Consider the following 22,227-nt stretch of genomic DNA (forward strand, 5'->3'; position numbering starts at 1 on the left):
CATAGTACATTAACCCGTACAAGTTAATGTCTAAATTATGAACACGAAAATGCACCGTGCATTCACCCAACTTGTGCGTATGCATGAACAGAAAATAGAACCTGTTCAAATTTGGTTCATGCATTCATAGTCGGATTTAGGGGCAGGGGACGTGCCCCCCCAGATGCTTAAAAAAATAGACAAAATTTGAATACGGTTATCATAGGAGGATCTATGGGAGGGGGGGCACGTGCCCCCCCAGACACTTAAAAAATATGCAAGATTTTTAATACGGTCCGGTTATCATTGCGTTCGTTTTGTATAACGTGGTATCATTGCGCCTCCAGAACAAAATCACGGCATTGCTTGTGCCCCCCAGAAAGAAATCTTGGATCCGCCCCTGATGGTCATCATTACGTTCGCTTTGTTTTGTATATTACTCAAGGAGGCTCGATCATTTAATTCAATAAGAATAACTTTGATATAAAAATAAAGAGAATTTTGTAAAGTCATTGTTATATCTTGTTTTTAATCTCAATTAAGACAAGATCTTTTGCCTGTCAGGCCCTCTGTGCCCCTCCCAGAAAAAAATCCTGCATCTGCCCCTGCCTACATTCGTACATGTCCCGTTCCGGTCCACAAAAATCATTCATGCAAGCAGAAATTAACACGTACGTGCTAATGTATTGTGTAAACAGGCCCAAAGGCCCTTGAGAAAAGGTATTTCCCAACAAGATTGGGAATCGAAGATTCCACGGCATCTATAATGGTTGGTTGGATAGATTCAAAAATAGGTACAGTCTTGTATATAAGATGGTGAGTGGTGAAAGAAAGGATGTTAACATAGAGACAGCAACTCAGTGGAAAGAATCTGAATATATTAGAGTTCTGAAAGGTTACAGCCCAAAAGATGTTTTCAGTGCAGACAAAACAGGATTATTTTTTAATTTTTGCTGCCAGCAAAAACACTGTGCTTCAGAGGGAAACAATGTTATGGCATAATGCCTAGTGAACAATTAAAAAATTAACATTTCCAAAGCCAACATATGAATAAAAGTGAAAATTCTCTATTTCCCACTATTTGCATTTTCCCGCAATTTACACTTTTTTTCTTGGGTCCCTAGAAAAGTGTAAATAAGGGGTTTTACTGTAGTTGCTTCCATCAGCTACAAGATTCTGTTGATTAATGCAGTTCCCACGCTTGAAATTGTAAAGCCCCTTTGGTAAAACATATGCTACCATATATATTATGTTGACTTGTATTCAGCAATTATTTTTCCTACGGCAACAGTGCTTCTAACAAAATCGTGTCTAACCTCTGTGCTTTGACCTTTCCTTGATGTATCCAAAATTTGCATTTTTTACTCCAGACTTGTCATAATTTCATTAATGCACCACATCACTACCAAGTATTTTAATGCAGTTCTTTCCAACGATTCCTTGTATAACTCTGGAGACTGTAACACTATTTTTTGCTCCAGCTGCCAAACTTACATACCTACTCGCCTTCTATTGCATACATGGCTACACATCACTGCTCTTTGTTTTCCCAGGCTACTGCTCCATTAGCTAACTTAAGTTTATCCAGTGCAGGATACTCCATTCATAGTATGGCATTCCGTTAATAGTATGGCATTTTGCAATGTGGTAGGTTGCCATGATATTTTTTATTTATGTTTTTTCAAACAGTTTGTTTTGCTAATTTTTGTTGGAATTTGATATAAAGTGTATGGTGTGTTGTGTGTTTCTCCTAATTAAAACTGTTCACAATTTGGACTAAAGGACTGTAATAATACATATTTATCAGGTTATGGAAGCCCAGGAACCCTTTGGTCAACATTGGAAATTCTGAATTGGAAATTGTATCAGAAATTGAAGGCTGATGATGAATCATGACTACTCATATAGAAACTAGGTCCCTGTGACGTCACGTGGAGTGGCATCATATGGGCGCCAATCTGGCCTTTTTCAAATGAGGTTAAAATTGACAATTGCCATTCGTCAAAACTGGGATTTCTAAAACCAAATACTTTGTATATTACGAATACACTAATGGTGGGTAACGAATCGCAATCAATGCCTTTTGTTTTCTTTGACAAAGGAAACTACCCTATTTCATGATATACCGATAAAAATGTCTTTCATTGTGTAGAAACATTTTTATTGACAATAAGAGACCCATAAGCGTGCACGGTGACGTGAAACTGTCGTTAGGGAGTGCAAAATCCACCTCAACGCAACTGAAGCATTTGAGGGTGGAACACAAGTCAGTATGTGATGAGAAAGTGACAAAATTCAGGGGAAACTTATGTGAGGAATATCAAAATTAAGTCAAAGGTTTCTTTCAAAAGTTTCTGAAGATTGAACCTATTTTCATTTCCAAACGCAAGCATAACGGTTTACGTCCTGAGCGTGTAAAAATTTTATCATTTTTAAAAATGATCTGAAAGCTTATAAAAATGATTTTTTATCGGTAAAAATATTTAAATGTGTATGTAAATCTAAATAGCATTCCTTTGATTGTATGTACCCAGAAGAAACTTGAATAACTACTTCGTTTCATAGCAGACAATTGAAAATGCATTTGGATCCGAAAATATCCCGAGATCCGGGTCCTAAAAAAATCCTGGATTTCTCCAGCCTCAGAATCATGCGTGGCACATGAATGACAGTTGTTTATTTTCCTTCTTGAAAAATGATTAACCTACTTTTTCATTCATTGAGCTCCAACAATCATGAAGATGAATTCTCCTGACGTTGACATACACTCATTTTGCAGCAGTAAGAATCAGCATTTTCTTTAAAATACTGTTCTTCAGATGCCGTTTCTGCAAGTGAAAGCACTCTTTTCCAATCAAGGGTTCATATATTTTTTAGAAAATCCACGAGCGAAATAGCCAGTTTTTTCAAGTGCAGACAGTGCTAGTTTTTCCCAAATTACTCCCATTCTCCACACTTATAAGATTAGCTGCGACTACTAACACTAAATTAAACAGTTCAAATTCACAATCGGTTACTATTTACAGTAACTTGCCGTTGTGGGATAACTCCTTTCGGAGGATTTGATTATTACCAATAAGTTCATGTCCGTGGTCATGAAAATGATATGGAATTTGCGACAGGTGCTCATTGAAAAATATCGAGGTGCAAAATACTGATGTTCTAGTTTTATTGTAAAAATATTGTGCCATTTTTCTTCCATTTACAGGTAGTCTCATCCAGATTACTTTCACAACTTCTACCTTCACAATTTACAGAGGAAGAACTTTTTCAAATGTTCTGAATCTTTTTTAATAACTTTTAATCATACATGTTATGAATTTGAACGGGTTATTCTAATCACTTGTCCCTTCACACAACGATTCATCATTTCCACTGATGCCAACGTACGTTCCGAACAAAATACCGTATAAACGCGTGTAAGAGGCGCACCTTTTTTCCCAGACATTGCAGCCAAAAATGGGGGTGCGCCTCTTACACAAACTTCTTATCTTCCCCCCCTCCCCTTCCCCGGTCCCAAGTCCAAGGGGAACTGAGTGGCCTTGGTTTTTAGCATGAGTCAGTCATCCGAAACCCTGGGTCAAAAACAAGCAGCAGGTAGGGGAGTTTCTCCCATAGTGACGTATTTTTAAAATGCTCCTGTTTGAATTTCTAGTAAGCATCGCGCCGTCATGTCGGTATCCCAGAGGTGAACATTGAAAAGATCGCGCGGGGTGATTCGCTCCGGAGCGCACGCTAAATTTACTGCCACGAGTGGGCATACCGCGGCATTTATACTGCATATAGTAATCGCTTATCAAACGTAGAGAAACACGTAGTTTTGAAGGACATACCTGGTTAATAGTCAACATCTGTCTTGCCGAGAAATTTCCATTGCGCTGAGCACCTGATTTTTCAAAAATTATCTTCAGACGCTAATATGAGGATTTTTGCAACTGAAAATTATATTGGTGTCAAAACCTGCGGTTTAAAAAATTCGAACGAGTGTGTTCATTGTTGGATTAGCGCTGAAGGAGAGGTCGAGGGGAAGGAGCGCGCACCCTCCCCTCCATATTTCAAGCTACGAGGCTACGAGCGAAGGAGCAAGGGAAGAACACGTCCGATCTTGCATGTGACGTCGTTGTCTTCAAAGCAAAGGGGCGAAGGCGCAGCAATATGATATACGCAGTTTGCGTTGCCTGAAGTTTCCAGTCCGTCTCGTCTCGTTTGAATGCGCTTATGCTACGCTTGTTTCTTCCGAAATTGTGCTGTTAGGACTAAGTTGAATATTAGTAGCCTTGTTTTAGCTATAAATCTTTGTGTCAATCAATTAGAGCTCAAAAAACTTAAATGCTGTCAGATATACGTCGCGTTAGGTCTAATTCTTTTTAGAACCTCGTGCGTGTCATACAATTGCTGAAAGATATCGAGATATATTTTCGAGCTCAGTTGGTGACTCACCTAGCATTTGACCTCCAGAAACTCGGAGAATTGAACCTGGTAGACCGAAAAAGGTCAGTTGGTGAGATGGGGTAGGGATGAAATGCGTTTCCATTGACTGTAACTTGATAATTTCCTATTTTCCTGTGGAGTTCAGGAAAGGAAAAAAGTCCCCTTGCACACACACCGATTTTGGATGGCCGGTAAAAAATATCGGCCGATATTTTACCGGCGAAGCGATGCTTGCACACACGCCGGATTTTAACCGGTCAAACGATAAGTTGCTATGTTTTTGAGCCGGCGACGGCGATCCACAGTGACAATGGCCGGCAGCTAACCGGCATTTAGCCGGTGCCGGCGCGTGTTCGGTACGTGTGCAAGCTCCAATGCTCTCCCATTGTTCACTATTGGAATGTGGACGGCCGATATTTTACCGGCCGTCCAAAATCGGTCAGTGTGCAAGGGGCCTTAAATATATGAGGTGGTTATTATCCTAAGGCTGGTTATTAAAGGAATGTTCATGCTATCTGCCTGTCGCGTTTTGCCTTAAAATTTTCCACGGCTGCAATTCTATTGCAATACTCCTGTGAGAGCTTTTAAACAAAATTGTTTATGAGTAGGACAAGCAACGTAGAGCGATGGCGTATGCGAAGAGAGGATCGGAACTTTTTCTACTCCCTCTTATGCCACTATTACCGCCGCAGTTATCAAAATTTCCTCTTTCAAACAGTACTGAAAGAGGAAATTTCGATAACTGTCGAAATTCCAGGCATACGTCTGCAACACCGCACGATAGGATAAAAAAATGCCGCAATTTTTTTCTTTATAGCTTTGATCCTCAAAATAGGGGTGCGCCTCTTACACGTGTGCGCCTCTTACACACGCTTATAAGGTAATATCATGAGTTGCAGGGTTTACAAATAGGTAACAGATTTATTCACCATTAATGTCATTCATCCAGAATGCATTCTGTCCCAAGCATTTGTAAGTTGCCGTGACTCTCTCATCATTGTCATCATCCATCAGAGAAGGATAGGAAGAGTTGCACAGAAAATAAGTCGGGAAATTTCGGGAAAACTAACGCTTTATTCTCACTTCATTAACAGACCCACGTCGACTGAATGCTGTGCCATTGTCTCCCTCTCGTCAGTGTCGTAGACATTTATTTCAATCATTTTACATCCATGCTACATGAACTCAATCACTGAATCATGAAAGAAGACATCTTGGAAAGAAAAATAACATAATGAATAAAATCAAAGGACCCAAAATTAAAAGAAAGACAAGCCATTAACAACTACTTGACTCCATTTCAACATAGTGTGCGGCAATTCGCTGCTAGTTCTTCTGAGGTATGATAGATAGCATCCAGTACGCACTAGTTTTTTTATACGTACACCATTTAGTAAAATTTTCATTGATCTTTCAAAATTTCATGAATCTTGTTTTTGCTAATTTTTTCTGTTATCCGGCCTTAAGACTCCCTGACATCCCTTATGTTCGATTCAAGTCAAGTTCATTTCAAATCCCTTGAAAATGCATCATAGATTGTCATCATGATGATGACAATAAACAATGGCTACTCACCCTGCTCCCTTAGCGTAAGCACCTGGCAGAGAATGACAAATGTTTTCGAATGCGCAGGACCAGACTCAGCCACCAGTTGGTACTCTGGTTCTTTGAGGTTCTGTTGCGCACACAGCTCTGCCAGCGCACCAACAGAATTCTCCGTCACCTGCTCAGCATACGGGGAGACAGCCACAGACGCAGCGTCATCCTTATCAAGTGCCCTGCAACACATGCACACCCATCACCACAAAGAACATATCAAAACAGTAATTCACTCCAGCTTGTGGAACTTTTCAATCACGACAGTTCAATGATACGATATGATGACTCTTCTTTCTTGCTTGACAACAAATTGCTTTCCACAACCCTTGCAGAACAATCAGACAAAACCTTCCTGCAAAACCTACCTCAAAAACTACGCATATATGGTTTAAGCGCATTAGGCTGGGAACCGCTTGAGACTTGGGAGGCTGCACGCACTAGGCTTAGTTTGCTTGAACAATTGAGAATGGATATCTTTAAGAGTGACACAGAGAACATAATATTAGAGCCACACTAAATTTCTAGGTCCGATAGAAGCGATAAATTAAGAGAGATGTTTTGCCGAATGGATAGATATGGGAATTCGTTTTTTCCCCGAACCATAAAGGACTTCAATAAATGCTAGTTCCATCTTCGTTAGAGCACTTCATTTTTTATGTGTATATGGCTGGTGTCCTAACACCCCCTGCCACACGTCTTTCAGGCGGCTTGCAGGGTATTATGTAGATGTAGAAGTATCCTGGGAGTAGCCACGGAGATAACTTTACAGGAGTCACTTGCAAAGCACAAATTGTACGAAAAATTCACAGAGAAAAAAATCATTTGCCTTGACCGGGATTTGAACCTGGATGCCCCAATCTCTGGTCAAATGCTTTAGCCAACTAAGCCACCGAGGCATCATCCCTCCCACTGGATATTTGCGGACACTACCGCACAAGGTGTGGACACTACCACCTTGTCCAGTTATGTCCACAAATATCCATAGGGATTAGGGATGTGTGAGTACTCGAAAATTCGACTGGCATTTGACCTGACTCGATTGGAGTGGCATTACGAATGTTGAGTCGAGTCGAGTAGTTTCGGTTACAGTGTTGTCGATGCCAGTAAGTTCAAAAATCTGCCGACAGGAAGCGCTATCATGAAGCATTATCACAATGGTGCAAATGCTTTTACTCAGGGCTGTTTCTGGCAGTTCGGCTACATATACATATAAATATTAATTAAATTCACCACATATTACCATAGGTTAATTCATTCCCATAGTGCTTATGGAACTTTTCAAGACTCTTTAATTTTCATTCATTTCCTAATACAGACGCAATTACCATCAACATTCCTCATAATCTTTCACTTTTTACATCAAGCTAAGCATTCAGGACAGAAAATTCACAAAGGGATTTGAAAATTAGAATATGTTGTCGCATATATATTATCATATTGCCAGATCCAGAGATGACCAAACTCGACTCGACTCGATACTCCTGAGTAGTTTTCAACTCGAGTCGAGATCAACAAGCACTCCTTGCACATCGCTAATAGGGACGAATGATGCCTCGGTAGCTTTACAGGCTAAAGTGCTCAAACGGAAATAGGGGGGGATCCAGGTTTGTCTGTGGATTTCTCCCACTACACATATTTCCCACCCTTAAGGGTGCCTTCATAGCTCGGCGTTGCATACTTGGGGGCAGAGCTAACTCATCGCAGCAAGTTGGAGCCCATCACAGTTCTGCGTTGCGAAAACAAATGAAAGGCAAAATGCATTGGCTCCTAAAAATCGGCATGGGAGCATATCATCTTATGATTTCGAGCAAAACACACTATACATATGTTGTTTTGTGTATTTTTATGCAATTTCATTTCTTAAAATATTCTTCGCAACTATAAATAGCATTTGAAGTTAATATGGCGACCATAATTTCAATAATCATGCATGTAATGATGGCCCTTGCCTATGCATTATTATGATCTTTAAATTTTATTTCCCAACTTGGAATATTCGAAAAATAGCTATTTACATACACTCAGTGAACATGAGTAACTTGGAATGTTATCAGGAATATTTATTAATGATAACTGTTGTTCAAATAGATTCCCCTAGTCATGTTATCTAAATAGCTCTAACTGAGTAGATCATGGGGGCACAATTATTAGATATCAATTGGAATTTAAACGACCGTAGTCACCAACAAGGAGCTCTCAAGCCGTATTTAGCTTGTGATACAATTGACGGGTATGATTTATGCTAATCTACGCTCCTCAGTGATTGTAATATAATTTAGGGTTAACATTTATCCTATGTTTAGGAAAGATACGAAATATCTATGCTTAACACTTCAAAATAATAGTAAATAATGAAATAAACAGCATTTGTCACTCCCATTGGAGCTAATCTTGCATATTTGTATACCTAAGCTTCCCATAGACAAACACCAATTCGAAATCGCCGGCGTACTGCCGCCTTCACGCAGAGAAAATCCGACAGGTTCAGTTTTTCTGCGACGATGCAGCGAGCTGGAGACGTGACGTCATCAATTCTCAAAGACAGGCTCTGATGGGCTCGCTAGCTGCGGCGTCAACGCAACGCCGAACTGTGAAGGCACCCTAACCCTTTCACTGCCAGCCCATTTCAGGATGTGGGATGTATGAAGACTGCCAAGGCTATTTTCCGGAGTTAGCAACATTTCACATTTAAAAATTTTTCAGCTACTTAATTATATTTAAGGTCTCGATTTTTTTCCCAATTCTTAAGATATGTTTATATCTTATAACCATAGATATATTATGGGGGTTTGCATAAATTACAGCCGTTGAAAAGGCCACAATCACGAAAAAAAAAGTGAAATTATTTAGGCCGATTAATCGGCCCCTGGCAGTTTCCGCTCTACCAACGGTGGCAGTAAAAGTAGAGATGTGCGAATAGTATCCGCGAATACTCGAAAACCTCGAATACTTCGAATACTCTGAATTTTGCGGCCTACACTGTCGTTGGTAGTTGACTTAGAAAATTGTAAAGAACTCAACGTTTAGTGCATGCAGTGCCGTTATAGACTAGTTGACGAACTACATCAAATTCGTAGATTACAGCGGTGAAAAGAGTTCGACGTGGGGAGCCAAAAATGATTGGGTGAAAAAATCCAAAAATCCCCGCTTTCCCCACCAGGAGAACCTCAGTGCCATGGGATAGTAACTACGTAGCACAATTCCCAAAATCCGCTACCCCTCCATTCAATAGCCCTCGGCCACTCCTCCGATGCTTTCCTCCTCTCCAATATCAAACAAAAGGTGAAAAGGTCCCAGCTCGCGCAGGGTTCGCATCACGAAGACCATAAATGAAAAGCTTCAAAAGAAAATATCCAGTTATAAGAGAATAATAGAATCGTGTTTCACCCTTCCCTCTTTCTCCCTCCAAAAAATATGAAGTTACACGAGAACAATAGAAACGTGTTTCGCGCCCTCCCTTTTCTCACCCACTGACCTTTTTCAGCCTACCTGCTTCAAAGTTCCCAGTTTCTGGAGGTCAACTGCTGCATGAATCACCTATTACCCCAAAAGGTGTCTAACAATGACTTTCGGCTTAGCTCATTAGCGTCTGATTGCGGCCAGCTCAGGAACTATTTGAAACTCATTCATCTTCCAAAATTTTGTCCTCATAATATTCTCATACAACCGGGCATTTTCCAACAACACAACTCTTCAGCCAGGGAAATTCAATCATGTGCCGTTCAGTAAGACAAAGTGTAATAGACCCAAGAAAGAATTTTTCCGAAGTATCCCAGCCCACATCCCACCTTGAATGGAATATACTCTCGTTGGAACATCAGTGAACACAGATGACATTTTGGACATTGAAACTGCTATAGAGCACAATCGTTCCCATGGTGTAGTGTGTTAAGTATCATGCAACAAAATAGAAGTTTTAAAACAGAAAATAACCATTGAAAATTATTGTGATGAATAAACACAAGTAAATCGGTGCTTAAAGGTGCACATATATTAGTAGTAAACAATCAAAAAGTGAATAGAAAATGATGGTTAATCATCAAACGTTTTCCATAGGGCAGATTGTTAGTTTCCATAAATATGCTTTCCTGTGCCCCACATCTCATTGGAAAGAAAAACCATAGGATCATAAAACACCAGTGCACTTCTTTCTATAGGCATGTGCGTGAGCATCACTCATGTGCATGGAATGAAATATTTAAGCAAACCATTTACATCTTACTTTGAAGAGAAGAATTCACAAGCTCATTCAGTTCTAACTAAGGGCAGGGTTGTACATTCATATAGATGAATCCAGTTTTGAGAAATTTCACTGGAAATTTTTTATATAAACGGTTGGGGGTGGGAAGCTACAACGGCAATTTGTTCCCCGTTTTGCTGCCATGGCCTCTTGACTGATTTGCTGAGAAAGAAAAGCCTGGCACCCATCTAGAGGGGGGGGGGGAAGAGGGAGAGAACAAGATGAGGCTTTTAGAAAATTGAAAAATGCCTTTAGAAAATAGAAAGCAGCTACTACAGATTAATCATTTCAGCAGAAGACTTATGGAATTTTCAAAACATTGAAAAATATTCAAAAATTTTATTTCTGGCCCGGGTTTAGGCATGACATGAGTCGTTACGTGTGGGAATGTAAAAGCTGTCAGAACATAGTGATCTGGCCGGTTTGATGGAATCACAGAAGATGATTAAACATTGGACAGTAGAGTCCATGGATATCATCAGCCCCATGCCCAGGTCTAGGCAGGGATCCCATTACATTCTGATGTTTGTTGAAAATAGGGTAGTTTCCTTCATCAAAGAAATCGAAAGGTAGTGATTAGAGATGGGTCAAAAAGAACCGAACTGCCAAAACGAACTGTTCACTGAAATGAACCAGTTCGAAAATGAACCGTTCTCTAAAACACCCTGTTCACTGTTCATGTTGGCACTGCACAATTGCGGCGTACTCGGTACAGTAGGTATGATCATCAAGAGGCATTTTGAACTGCAGCTTACTCGAGCAAGTACGTTGTGGGTACAACAGATGGCGGTTACGAGGGAGGCCATCCAAGGCCGCCGAAGTGCGTCGTAGACGACCGAGCCCCTCCCCTTCTTTCTCTACTATTCCCCTCCGATAGCCACTGAACCGTTCGTTCTAACTAATATTTGAACTGATATTTAAAATATTAGTTCTTTCGAACCGTTCGAAATAACTAATATTTGAACTGATATTTAAAATATTAGTTCTTTCGAACCGTTCGAAATAACTAATGTTTGAACTGATATTTAAAATATCAGTTCTTTAGAACCGTTCGAAATATTAGATCAAATATTAGTTTCCTCGGGGCGTTCAGTTGGGATATCGCGTTCATTTTGCTTTCGTATTTTGAACATTTGTGGATCTGTGGATGCATCTCCAAAAATATTGTTTAAAACGCGATTCATGAACTTAGGAAACGATTGAACACATGATTGTGAAACATTTTTTTCGGTCCCTTTACCAAGTTGATATTTGGACTTAGTTTTTGGCGCCTACGATGAAATTTTAATTTTTTAAGTGCGCTGTATTGTGCAATGTGGATGCATCTCCAAAAATGTTGTTTACAACGCGATTCATGAACTTAAGAAACAATTAAAGTCTTTGGACTTTGTTTTTTCAGGTGCATCATCTAACTAGGAGTTTAATCGTTTCTTAAGTTCATGAATCGCGTTTTAAACAATATTTTTGGAGATGCATCCACATTTCACATCACATCGCACTTAACCCTTTCGAGACCGCGGAGTTTTCGTCTTAGCTTGACTGCTGTACCGCTCCCCAAGAGACTCTTCTTTCTCGTGGTACGGAGCATTTTTGGAGGGCATTCGTTAAGAAGGGTCTCGCTGAACCTTTTTCGACCCCTCCACGGTGGGACTCCGTATTATCTCGGACTCCAAGAGTAGTTGTGCTCCCTCCTTTCCGGGTTTACGACCATACCTGCGGCATTGGTTCGCGGTCAACTTATGTATTGCTTATATGTATTTAGCAAATGGATAATTGTTGCTTGCACGTAAATTACAGGCATTGAATATAATTCCTCATTTTTATCTGAGCATTGTCAAATTTTAAACGAAGTTCTAAGGCCATTATCAAAGCATTTAACGCAGCAACAATTTCCATGTTGATGTTTATACATAACTCGAGATAAGTTAATATTTGTCGTAGAATTACGTTTAAAAATTGTAAACGCTGCTCAAAAGACAAACAATTCAATTCTTAGTTTATATTTCTTGAGAAATGAACAAATATTTATTTCGAAAATTGACTCTATAAACAATTGTATGACCGCTGTCCCTTACCGCTGAGAGAGGTTATAAAAGACGAAGGGTCCGGGTACCTGCTCCCGGATTCGGAGGGTTAATCCTAAACCCCGAAGCGTTGGGTCCCGAGACAAATGCGACCTAAACCCACGACAGTCCTGAAAGGGGGAGAGCTCGAAAACGTATATATACGGGTTTCGTTTTCTTGACCGGGAAAATCTCACACGTATATATACGCCCGTGGTCTCCCGGGTCAGGAAACGTCCACACGTATATATACGTGTACGGTAGGGAAAAGGTTAAAAAATTTCATCGTAGGCGCCAAAAACTAAGTCTATAACTAAAAAAGAGTATATGATGACAATATAAAATGTGTACATTGTATCCACTATTTATGTTTTTCTTAGGTTGGTCGTACAGATATTTACTTTTAACGGGTTTAATCTATATTTTACCCTGCGTCGCTTAAGAGTTCTCAACTGATGATAGTGGGAAACACATATTTGGCTCCAAATTACATCAAATTACTTGTTTGTATCTGCAAACTTTGGCAAGCTTGTAATAACCTATTAATCGCACACCACACTAAGCTTTCATGTACTCTAAACGCATGATTAACAATATTTTCTACCAGATGACCCTACCTGTTCACTATGAACCGATATTTTGAACTGTTCTTTTTACTGAACAGGATCAAAGTGAACGGTTCATAAAAATGAACAGTTTAACCCACCTCTAGTAGTGATTGTGATTCGTTACCCACGATTAGTGTCTTCATAATATACTAATTATTTGGTTTTAGAAATCCCAGTTTAGACGAATGTCAATGGTCATTTTTAACCTCATTTGATAAAGGCCAGATTGGCGCCCATGCCAATCCACTCCACGTGACGTCACAGTGGCCTAGTACAGTAAACTCTTGATTTTACGAAGCAGGATTTTACGAAGTTTTCGATTATACGAAGTGATATTGCGGTCCCGGTGAAAAGCCTATGCTAAATACATGGCGCTATTCGATTATACGAAGCTTCGATTATACGAAATTTTTTGAATTTACGAACCTCGGCTCGGTCCCTAAGAGCAAATGGCATTCGTTTATACGAACTACGGCGAAAAATTTGTCAACAAAACTAGTTACGCCGGCGTAAGTAGCTAAAAAATCAGCGCTTCCAACTGTGGTCCATCAAAAGTGCGAAATCGTAAATGATAATGCAACTTTGGAGAGAAATGGGTCGCCAAAAACCTCACTGTGGGAATTTAGGGGAAGTAGGAGTTCGGTAAAAATATCGCGGCTGACATTATGCCCCTATTTACGTGCCTGTTCGTAAACATAGCATCGACAATAATTCGTAGTTTAGCATGTCAGGAAGGTCGCGCGGAGTATTTCGTACCCCCCTAATTAACCCTTTGCACTGCTGTGAACGTACTTCGAAGACTACTTGGCTACTTTTCGCCGAAGCACTTCGAAGGGTCCCTAATCCGGGACCCTTTCCTCGACGAGCTCACCCTCGCTGGTCCCTGAAACAGGGCTATTTTTTAAAGCATTACCTGACGCAACCCTGGGTTTCAAAGGGTAAAGGTGCCATGGGGGGAAAAAGAGTAAAGTGCGTGTTACTGTGGGGCTGTGCGTCAACCAAACGGGCACGGAAAAAATCAAGCCCGTTGTCATTGGGAAATTTGAAAGGCCACGGTGCTTAAAACATGTAAAATTGGAAGCCCTCCCAGTTTTTTACCATGCAAATAAAAACAGCTGGATGACCCGAGAAATTTCCAGCAAACGGTTATACGTCTACAGAGAAAAATTGCTGGAGAGAACCGCAAAATTGTTTTAATAATGGATAATGCCACCGTCCATAAATACGTGGAAGATCTAAAATTGGCTTATGTTCGAGTCCTTTTTCTACCCCCGAACTCGACTAGCAAGTCCCAGCCCTTGGACCAAGGCATTATCCAGAATTTTAAAGTCCTGTACCGGAAGAAGCTTGAGCGGTATTACTTGCGATGGATCGGTATGTATATATTCATCTATTTTGCTCATGTGCGTTTGGATATCGATTTAGATATTTTTATTCATGATTATCATTCTTACAAATCTATTTGCCACTTTTAGAAATGGGAACAGAAATTAATAACATCCCGAAATGGACGTTGATACATGCAATCCGCGCCATAGCCGAGTCCTGGAGGGAGATTTCCTCCACTACCATCGCAAATTGCTGGAAATCGGTCGGATTCCCTCCGATAGCGCATCATAAGGATGTTCCCGAGGTTGATATTTGATACAACTAACCTCATAGTAATTTTACTGATTTAATATCACGGCTCTGGTTGAATCGTTACGTTGTACCTTCAGGAAGCTGCGGCAGATGAAATCGCGGAGGAGATTAGTGGCTTAAAAGAAGATTTTAAAAAATATTTGGAAAAAGCAGGAGGAGCACAGCGCGCAACATCAAGCGATTATATTGCGCTAGATGATAATCTCCAGGCTTGCGACGATTCGACGCCGGTGCCTGTGTCGGAAGAAGCAGCGGCCGGGCCTAGTCAGAATAGCAGTGACGACGATGATGAAAGTGAGGAAGTAATTCCACCTAATAAAAAAGAAGTATACGCTGCCTTCCAAACATTAAGACATTTTGATCTGGCTAACGATTTGGACCCCCAATTTAATTACCACTTATGCAAGTTAGAAACCATGGTGGAAGCGGCGATGGAGAAGGGAAAAAGGCAAAAAAAAAGTTTTTTTTTTGGTAATATAATTTCGTGTATATATTGACCTTTGTGAATAAACAACTTAATATATCTTAAGTATTGGGCTCTATTTACCGCCAATTTATATTTCAGGCTTCTCGTAATGAAGACGCACTTCCAATTCTAGCCATGAACTTTCTTCTCACGCGCTTCCCAGTTCTCCCATGCTGAGAGTTTTTTCTTTCCAAAGCCAATTGTTTACTCCCTCCTGCCGCCTTTGGCTGATCTTGCTGACACCCACCTTAAGCATCCCAAACCCCTCCTTCCCCAGCATTTCCCATTCATTCCCTTCCTAAGGTCACTGAGCTTGCGTGCGTCGTAACAAAATACGGCCCCCAAACGTGGTCTGAGGCAGAGCTGAAGGACCTTTCCCCACCCTTCTTTCTCCTGCCCCCTTCACCACTCCTTATGCTGACCACACTTCTTTCCTCAGGCAATCCCTATCCCACTCTTTATTCACCCCACCCACTGGGAATGTTCTCCGACTGTGGAGAAGGGCATGGTTCATCTTTACCGGCAACGGGGGTAAGTTTTTAACCGGAGAGAGGCTGGAGAAGTATCTTCCACTATCGGGGAAATGGTGCCGTGCTTATAAAATTCTCTCTTCTTCCCTGCTGACTTTAAAATTGAAATTTAATTATTTTCTCTTCGCTGCCCACTCTATATTTATTTACGATTATGGCACGCCTATTTTTTAGTGCTAAAACTAAGAAAATCTTCGCTCTATGTCAATGATCCTTTGCATAACTTTCAATACGGCGGAAAAAGAAACACGAAAACTAAATGAGGTGAAGGTACAGGTTTTTGCGTATCATTTTTGGGAATTCACGCAAGTGAACCAATACGTTACCACGTTGAGAAATGATAAAACGTCTCTTGTCGGAAAACAATCAATGTGGATAATAATGTTTCTCTCTCTATTTCTCCGATACTGTAAGATGTTTCTCCTGTCGTTTTCCGGTTGGAACCTTGCTCCTGTCGGCATAAAAGGAGAGAAACATACTATATGAACAGGTCACCTCACACCCGGTATGAAGAATATGGTCCTGATGAAGAATTGAGTCTTTTATGGCAACGTCTGCAAAGATGATGGAACACAGTAGTCGGACGGAGAACAGAATTTACTTCAAATATTCGCCAGAAGATAATCACATCCTACTTTATTTATCATCGTAATTGAATCTCAGTGAAAATAGAGCACATTCTGCTGAAAATACGAAGTAACTCGAAATATTAACTTACGAAGGTTATTTTGGAAACGGGCTAAGACCGTCGTTTTTCTTTTTTTTCTCGTCACTGAGCGATAGAGGGCGACGTAAATGGCGGTTAGGCCGGCGGCAGCTAAAATTCCGTGGGTGTCAGAAACAAATATCTATCTTCAGCATACTTAATAGTTGCTATTCGCTTCTAACCAAAAATTTATAACATAACTTTCTTATAATAAACATTGCAATTCATTATTTGATTACGTTTTCTAGACTGGTCGGGAATTTCTTTAGCGATCGTTGATGTTGAAGTATGAACAAGAAATGGGAATTTTATGGTGGAATAATTATTTAACGATTTTTCACATCATAAATCGATAGCAAAAAGCCTTTTCTATGAATTATACCAAGAATAACCACCGAAAACATTTAAATAAGACCGCTAAAGACAAAAAACGGCGGAAGAAACATAAGCGAACATTTTTTTCGTGACTTATGAAAAAGTTTTGAATTTACGAAACTCGATTTTACGAAGTGCCAATTTTCCGGTCCCACTGACTTCGTAAAATCAAGAGTTTACTGTATCTACACGAGTAGATAGGAGTTTTACATTGTCTGAGATTACCTATGCGTGCATGAGCCACAGAGCTCATGGAAACATGTCTTAACAATCAACTATTAAAACTGCCTATGGTGGGAAAGTTTCCTTTGTTTGATAAGGTATTAATAATCCTTATTAATCCAAGCGCTATCTGCTAGCAGGTTACTCTGCTACCTGCTAGCAGCCTGCATCGTAGCAGTGCTCATAGCCTTGCACCAAGGTGGCAGCCAGAATCAGAATGATGTCACATGGATTTTTCCCAGCATTCAAAATTAGATGTTGCGTTTTCGCATGCTTGAAAATTTTCACTTTTCATTTAAACGCGAAAAATAGATTAAAAAATCATAAAGCGTGAAATAAGTACTCCAGGAGTACTTATTTCACGCTATAGTACATCTTTTAATTTAGGCAATAAAAAAAATAGGAAACCATCCTATTGCATTTGGTGGTCGATAGCAATACCAGCATTCCGTCAATAGTCAGCATGTGGCTTAATATTGTTGCACTCACGTTATTAATGAGTGTGGATGTCCGGAAGTAATGATATCTGATAATGGTGCACAGTATGTAGGCAAGGTATTGAAAAGAGTTGTTTGGCATTCCTCTGCACCACACTGCTCCTCCAGTGGCATTGGCTGGGGTATATTATCTGAGTGATGGGGATTTGCGTTTTGGTTACAGAACGGGACTTTAGGCACCGCGGAGAGAACCACAAAGGTTGCAGAAGTCGAGACAGCTAGTGAGTCAACAGCTTGAGGTGTTTCCTTTCCATTTACCTTCCTTTTTCTACCCCCTCTCCCTTCCTTAGAGATACAGGACTCGGGACACTTGAAGAGTGTAAGTCACCGAGGGAATCACAAAAAGGACAAACCTTTCATTCCCTTCACCTCCAATCAGAGTGCAGGCGGATGGATCCTCAACTCACCTTTCCTGCACTGGCACCCTTATTTGCACCTTGGTTATCAGATTCTAGTGATTTGAGCCACTCGTCATCAACCACATCCAAAGCTAAGCAGGAGAAACAGTGCCATATTACGAAGTGTTTAGAGAATTTTCAACTCGAAGCATACCTCTCCATTAATGCTTGGGAGTCTTCTAGCTTTCTGTCATAAATCTAAAAATTGCCGAAGGAATTGAATTAAAGGTAAGATCAGCAATTTATGGATTTATGGCATCAAAAACTAAAATATGAACAGAATGCTGACAGAAATTCTACACTGTTTCACATTTTCATGAAAATATGAAAAATGCTTACTCAAGGCCTAAGATATTGAGTTCCATTCGATGGCATGTTATGATACTCATAACGGAATAACCTAAAAACTATAGAAACTTTGTACAAATAGAAAATAGAGGTACAGTAGGTAAGGGGTCAATCACATAACTACATTTAGTCCAATATTACATCATCCAGTTCCTTCAGCACCTCGGTACATTGACAACACATTAAGTAATTTTTGAGCACTTTCCACGACATAAAAACCAGCAGAAATGGTAACTAACAGAGAAATCATCCGATAAAATATTACCTCCCAGTGATATTCACCCACATGGCACTTGAATTCTTTGGTTAATCACGCTTGCATGAGAGAGGTCGTAATGACAAAAAAAATTAAAAATGGCTTTCTCTTGCAAGCGGAATCCCCACTAAAAGGACCGGATACCAAAGGAAAAATGATCACAATAATGAAACCAAAAGTTGGAAAAAACGCACTTACACTTTTGTGGTAACGCCACTTGTAACCAGAAGCTGCGCACGAACTAATTTATCAGAATTGGCCAATGTTTCCAAAGCCTTTAAGGCAGCATTATGCTTCGCCTCTTTCTTGGAACGTCCACTTCCCGTCTCTAAAACAGAACAAGTTTTAATAGCAACGAAAAGTTTGAGTACTTCATAAGCAATGGATTATCGCCCATACCTCGGACATTTCCTGCTGTCACGACGTACTGAAAGAAAGTATCGTGTCCAGCACTATCCGTAATGAGCTCATACTGAGGAGTAAATCCCTTTCTCAGCATATACTCATTCAAAGTTGACATCGGCGTTTTGGCCGTGGCCATGATGTACCGGTTTACGCCCCAATTCTAAGGGAGTGTTTCTACCTAATACACACAAAATAAAGGGCATGAGAGTTAACCAATTCACTACAACCATAAACACGTGAGATGACTTATTACATACCTCTTAAATTATTCAGCACAATACACTTGTCACGACACACAGTTAACCACCAGCCCCGATAACGAGCGCGTCCCGAGATTCACTGGCAGTACTGCCGGTGCTGCCAAACCGTTCCGAAATCAAATGGCAGTACGGGCAAGGGGGCGACAGAACTGCGATATATCGTATAGAAAACCTCTTTCGATTCGATTTTTCCGGAGCCCCAGTCAAGGGGGCGACATACCCATAAGGATAATGCGTATAGGTTTTGATACATCAGTACCATCTATGGGTGCTTTCCAATCGCGTATCTGCGCTGATCTGTTTTAAACTGTTTAGCTCAGAGCGTGTTCCAATCGCAGCTGTGACGTCATCTGCGCTAAACAGATGGGAACACATCCTGCACCGTTGTTCGTCTGCGCTAGCAGACAAAACTTGTGATGGCGGGAAAATATATTGCTGACGGAAAATGAATTCCACCATCTCGAAGATATGTATGATGATCATTTGAGAATAATAAGCAATAATTTGATCTGTATATGTTTTACATAAGTTTAATGAAGCTCGTAATTTGGGAAATATAATATTATCTTCGTCAAACGTAATGATTGATATAACATATGAGCATATAGGACGATAGCAAGAGGTGCCTAGTAGATTTTCTAGAAATGGAGAATGTAAGCTATTAAACTGGAATGTTATATTGCTTAGATTCTAAGCAGGTTTATTTCATTAGCTTACATGGATAGCGGGCGTATTATATACCAAATTTCCTTTAACGTTCATGTGGCGTTAATTGCATTCCATTAATTGTAATTCAGTACCGCAAAATAACTATCGAATCGGCAGATTTATAATGCAGTGTTAACATTTTTTACGGCTTTACCTGCGTGATGTGGATGTAAGTTGTACGTGTATCTCAATCCAGAAATGCGAAATGAAGTACAACTGGTATAACTGCCGGCACTGCAGCGGTTCGGGAGAGGTAATTATTATGTAGCGATAGTTCCATTATTTTATTTCAATTAATACTTACTAGTGCTTATATAAATAAAAAATAATATAAACGAACATTTATCATCATTCTTCATTAATAATATGGCGAAGGTCAGTTCAAAAGCTACAGGTCATTTAAACATTCAACTTTTGCCGCCGATCAGTCCACCGTTTCTAAACACACGAGCGCAGATGCGTTCCAATCGTCTGTTTCAGTGTGCGCTAATGTGTTTCAATCTGTTGCGATGTGAGCTAATCTGCGCAAGGTGATTGGAAAGCACCCTATGCCAGTGGTCCAATGCTGCCGCGAAGTTTGAATGCACATCTCGGCGCGTGTTTCAATTTTTTTACGCGTCACGATAGAGCGTGCTATTCAGGCCTAATAATGATACTGCAATTGCGAGAAACTTAAAAGCAGCGAATGTAGGAAAATCTTCCTGAAGAACTTCCCCAGGTTACTGAAGCAGTAACCATAATACAAGATTAATGTACAAAGTCAACTGGCGATCTGGTGGTTGGTAAGAATAATGATCTCGGAAACTTACTTCAGTGGACATTAGTATTTATTGATACAATAACTGGCAAAAGAAAGACAACAATAACAATTTCAATATGACATACTAGAGATGAAATCTGAGGAAATTAACCATTCTACAAGCACATGAGATGCACAAGCAACAAATATCAATGACAACATGAGACGAGCAGCCTTTGCGTAATAGGAGAAAGATTCCATTACTTAAGTAAACACTCCACACTCCACAGACAAAGAGAGGGTGACCCAATTTTCCTTGAGGTAGATGTATCTTGCAATAGCTCTGGTACAGGGAAAATAATGCTAATCCTGAAACCATAGACCATAACAATACTTCACTAGAAATAAGCATGCAAGTTTGGATATCATTTCATGGAAGATATTTATTTAATTATGAAAGGAGGACATTATTTCGTAGGAAGTTGTTCATGATGAGTACCCATTAAGATATACAACATATCTTGGCAGAGGAGTCTTAAAATGAAAGGTTCTTATAAGTTAATATCCATCACTTATACGAAAGAAAGTATTCCAAAAGTAGAAAACGAGAAAAGTGAAGAATATTTTATACCAATGTAGCAGAAATTAAGTTCTTACTTCAAAATGAAAGAGATTAAAGTTTTAAGAAATGTAAACATCGCAGAACACTTAATGAATAATGCTCAATTAATGACAATTAAACACTTGAAAGGACAGAGTTGAAATAGCAAATTACATACATAACCAACAAAATGATTATCATTAAACAAACGAAAGCATAGCACTAGCGATTAACGAGTAGTTTGAACACTAGAAAAACTGCTAGTACAATGAAAAACATATTGAAATATAAGGAATACAAGACACCATAAAATTTTGAAAACATGAGAAAAGGTTAGCTAATCACAGGCTGAAATCAAAATGGAATAATGAAGGAAACAGAATTACTCACATTTTCATCACCAAATACATTTCATACCCACGCAATTTAGCAATAACCAAGATCATTGAGACTCGTATCCTTCATCGAGCACATTCCAAAATCGTAAGGGACACTGTAAGCAATAAAAAAAAGTCTGCAGTTAACACTAATGACTATCAATAAGCCTCAATATCACGTTTGTTTACATCGAGATTCAATATGGCAGCCCCCAGTTCATTACTGCTCAGAAAAACAGGCTACACCAGCGCCTCTATGTTGGGTAGGCCGTTGGACCACTGGGGCTCCGGAAAAATCGAATCGAAAGAGGTTTTCTATACGATATATCGCAGTTCTGTCGGCCCCTTGCCCCAGTGGTCCAACAAAAGAGGTTTTCCATACGATATATCGCAGTTTTGTCGCCCCCTTGGTTGGACCACTGGGGCAAGGGGCCGACAGAACTGCGATATATCGTATACAGTTTCTTCTCCTGACCTTCCTTATTATTACAACAATGTAGTGTTTATGATTTTGGAGTATAGGTACATGACCTATACTCCAAAATCATAAACACTACATTGTTGATATATCGTATAGAAAACCTCTTTCGATTCGATTTTTCCGGAGCCCCAGGTCCAACGGCCTACCCAACATAGAGGCGCTGGTGTAGCCTGTTTTTCTGAGCAGTAATGAACTGGGGGCTGCCATATTGAATCTCGATGTAAACAAACGTGATATTGAGGCTTATTGATAGTCATTAGTGTTAACTGCAGACTTTTTTTTATTGCTTACAGTGTC

The 22,227-nt window shown here is 39.9% G+C and overlaps 1 protein-coding gene across 1 annotated transcript in view; it reads right to left on the reverse strand.

The window, feature by feature from the left end:
- The window catches only part of LOC124165646 (RISC-loading complex subunit tarbp2-like), a 46,378-nt gene extending 27,259 nt beyond the window's left edge, over window positions 1-19,119 (reverse strand). The window contains exons 1-4 of the mRNA XM_046543119.1: window positions 19,022-19,119; window positions 18,759-18,942; window positions 18,558-18,687; window positions 5,986-6,188 (exon numbers count right to left, since the gene is read on the reverse strand). Coding sequence (XP_046399075.1) covers window positions 5,986-6,188; window positions 18,558-18,687; window positions 18,759-18,900 — 475 coding nt within the window. The 5' untranslated portion in view covers window positions 18,901-18,942; window positions 19,022-19,119. The remainder of the gene's footprint in view (window positions 1-5,985; window positions 6,189-18,557; window positions 18,688-18,758; window positions 18,943-19,021) is intronic.
- Window positions 19,120-22,227: the final 3,108 nt, after the last annotated feature.

The sequence above is a fragment of the Ischnura elegans genome, chromosome 9 (assembly GCF_921293095.1).
Source record: "Ischnura elegans chromosome 9, ioIscEleg1.1, whole genome shotgun sequence".
Lineage (NCBI taxonomy): Eukaryota > Metazoa > Arthropoda > Insecta > Odonata > Coenagrionidae > Ischnura > Ischnura elegans.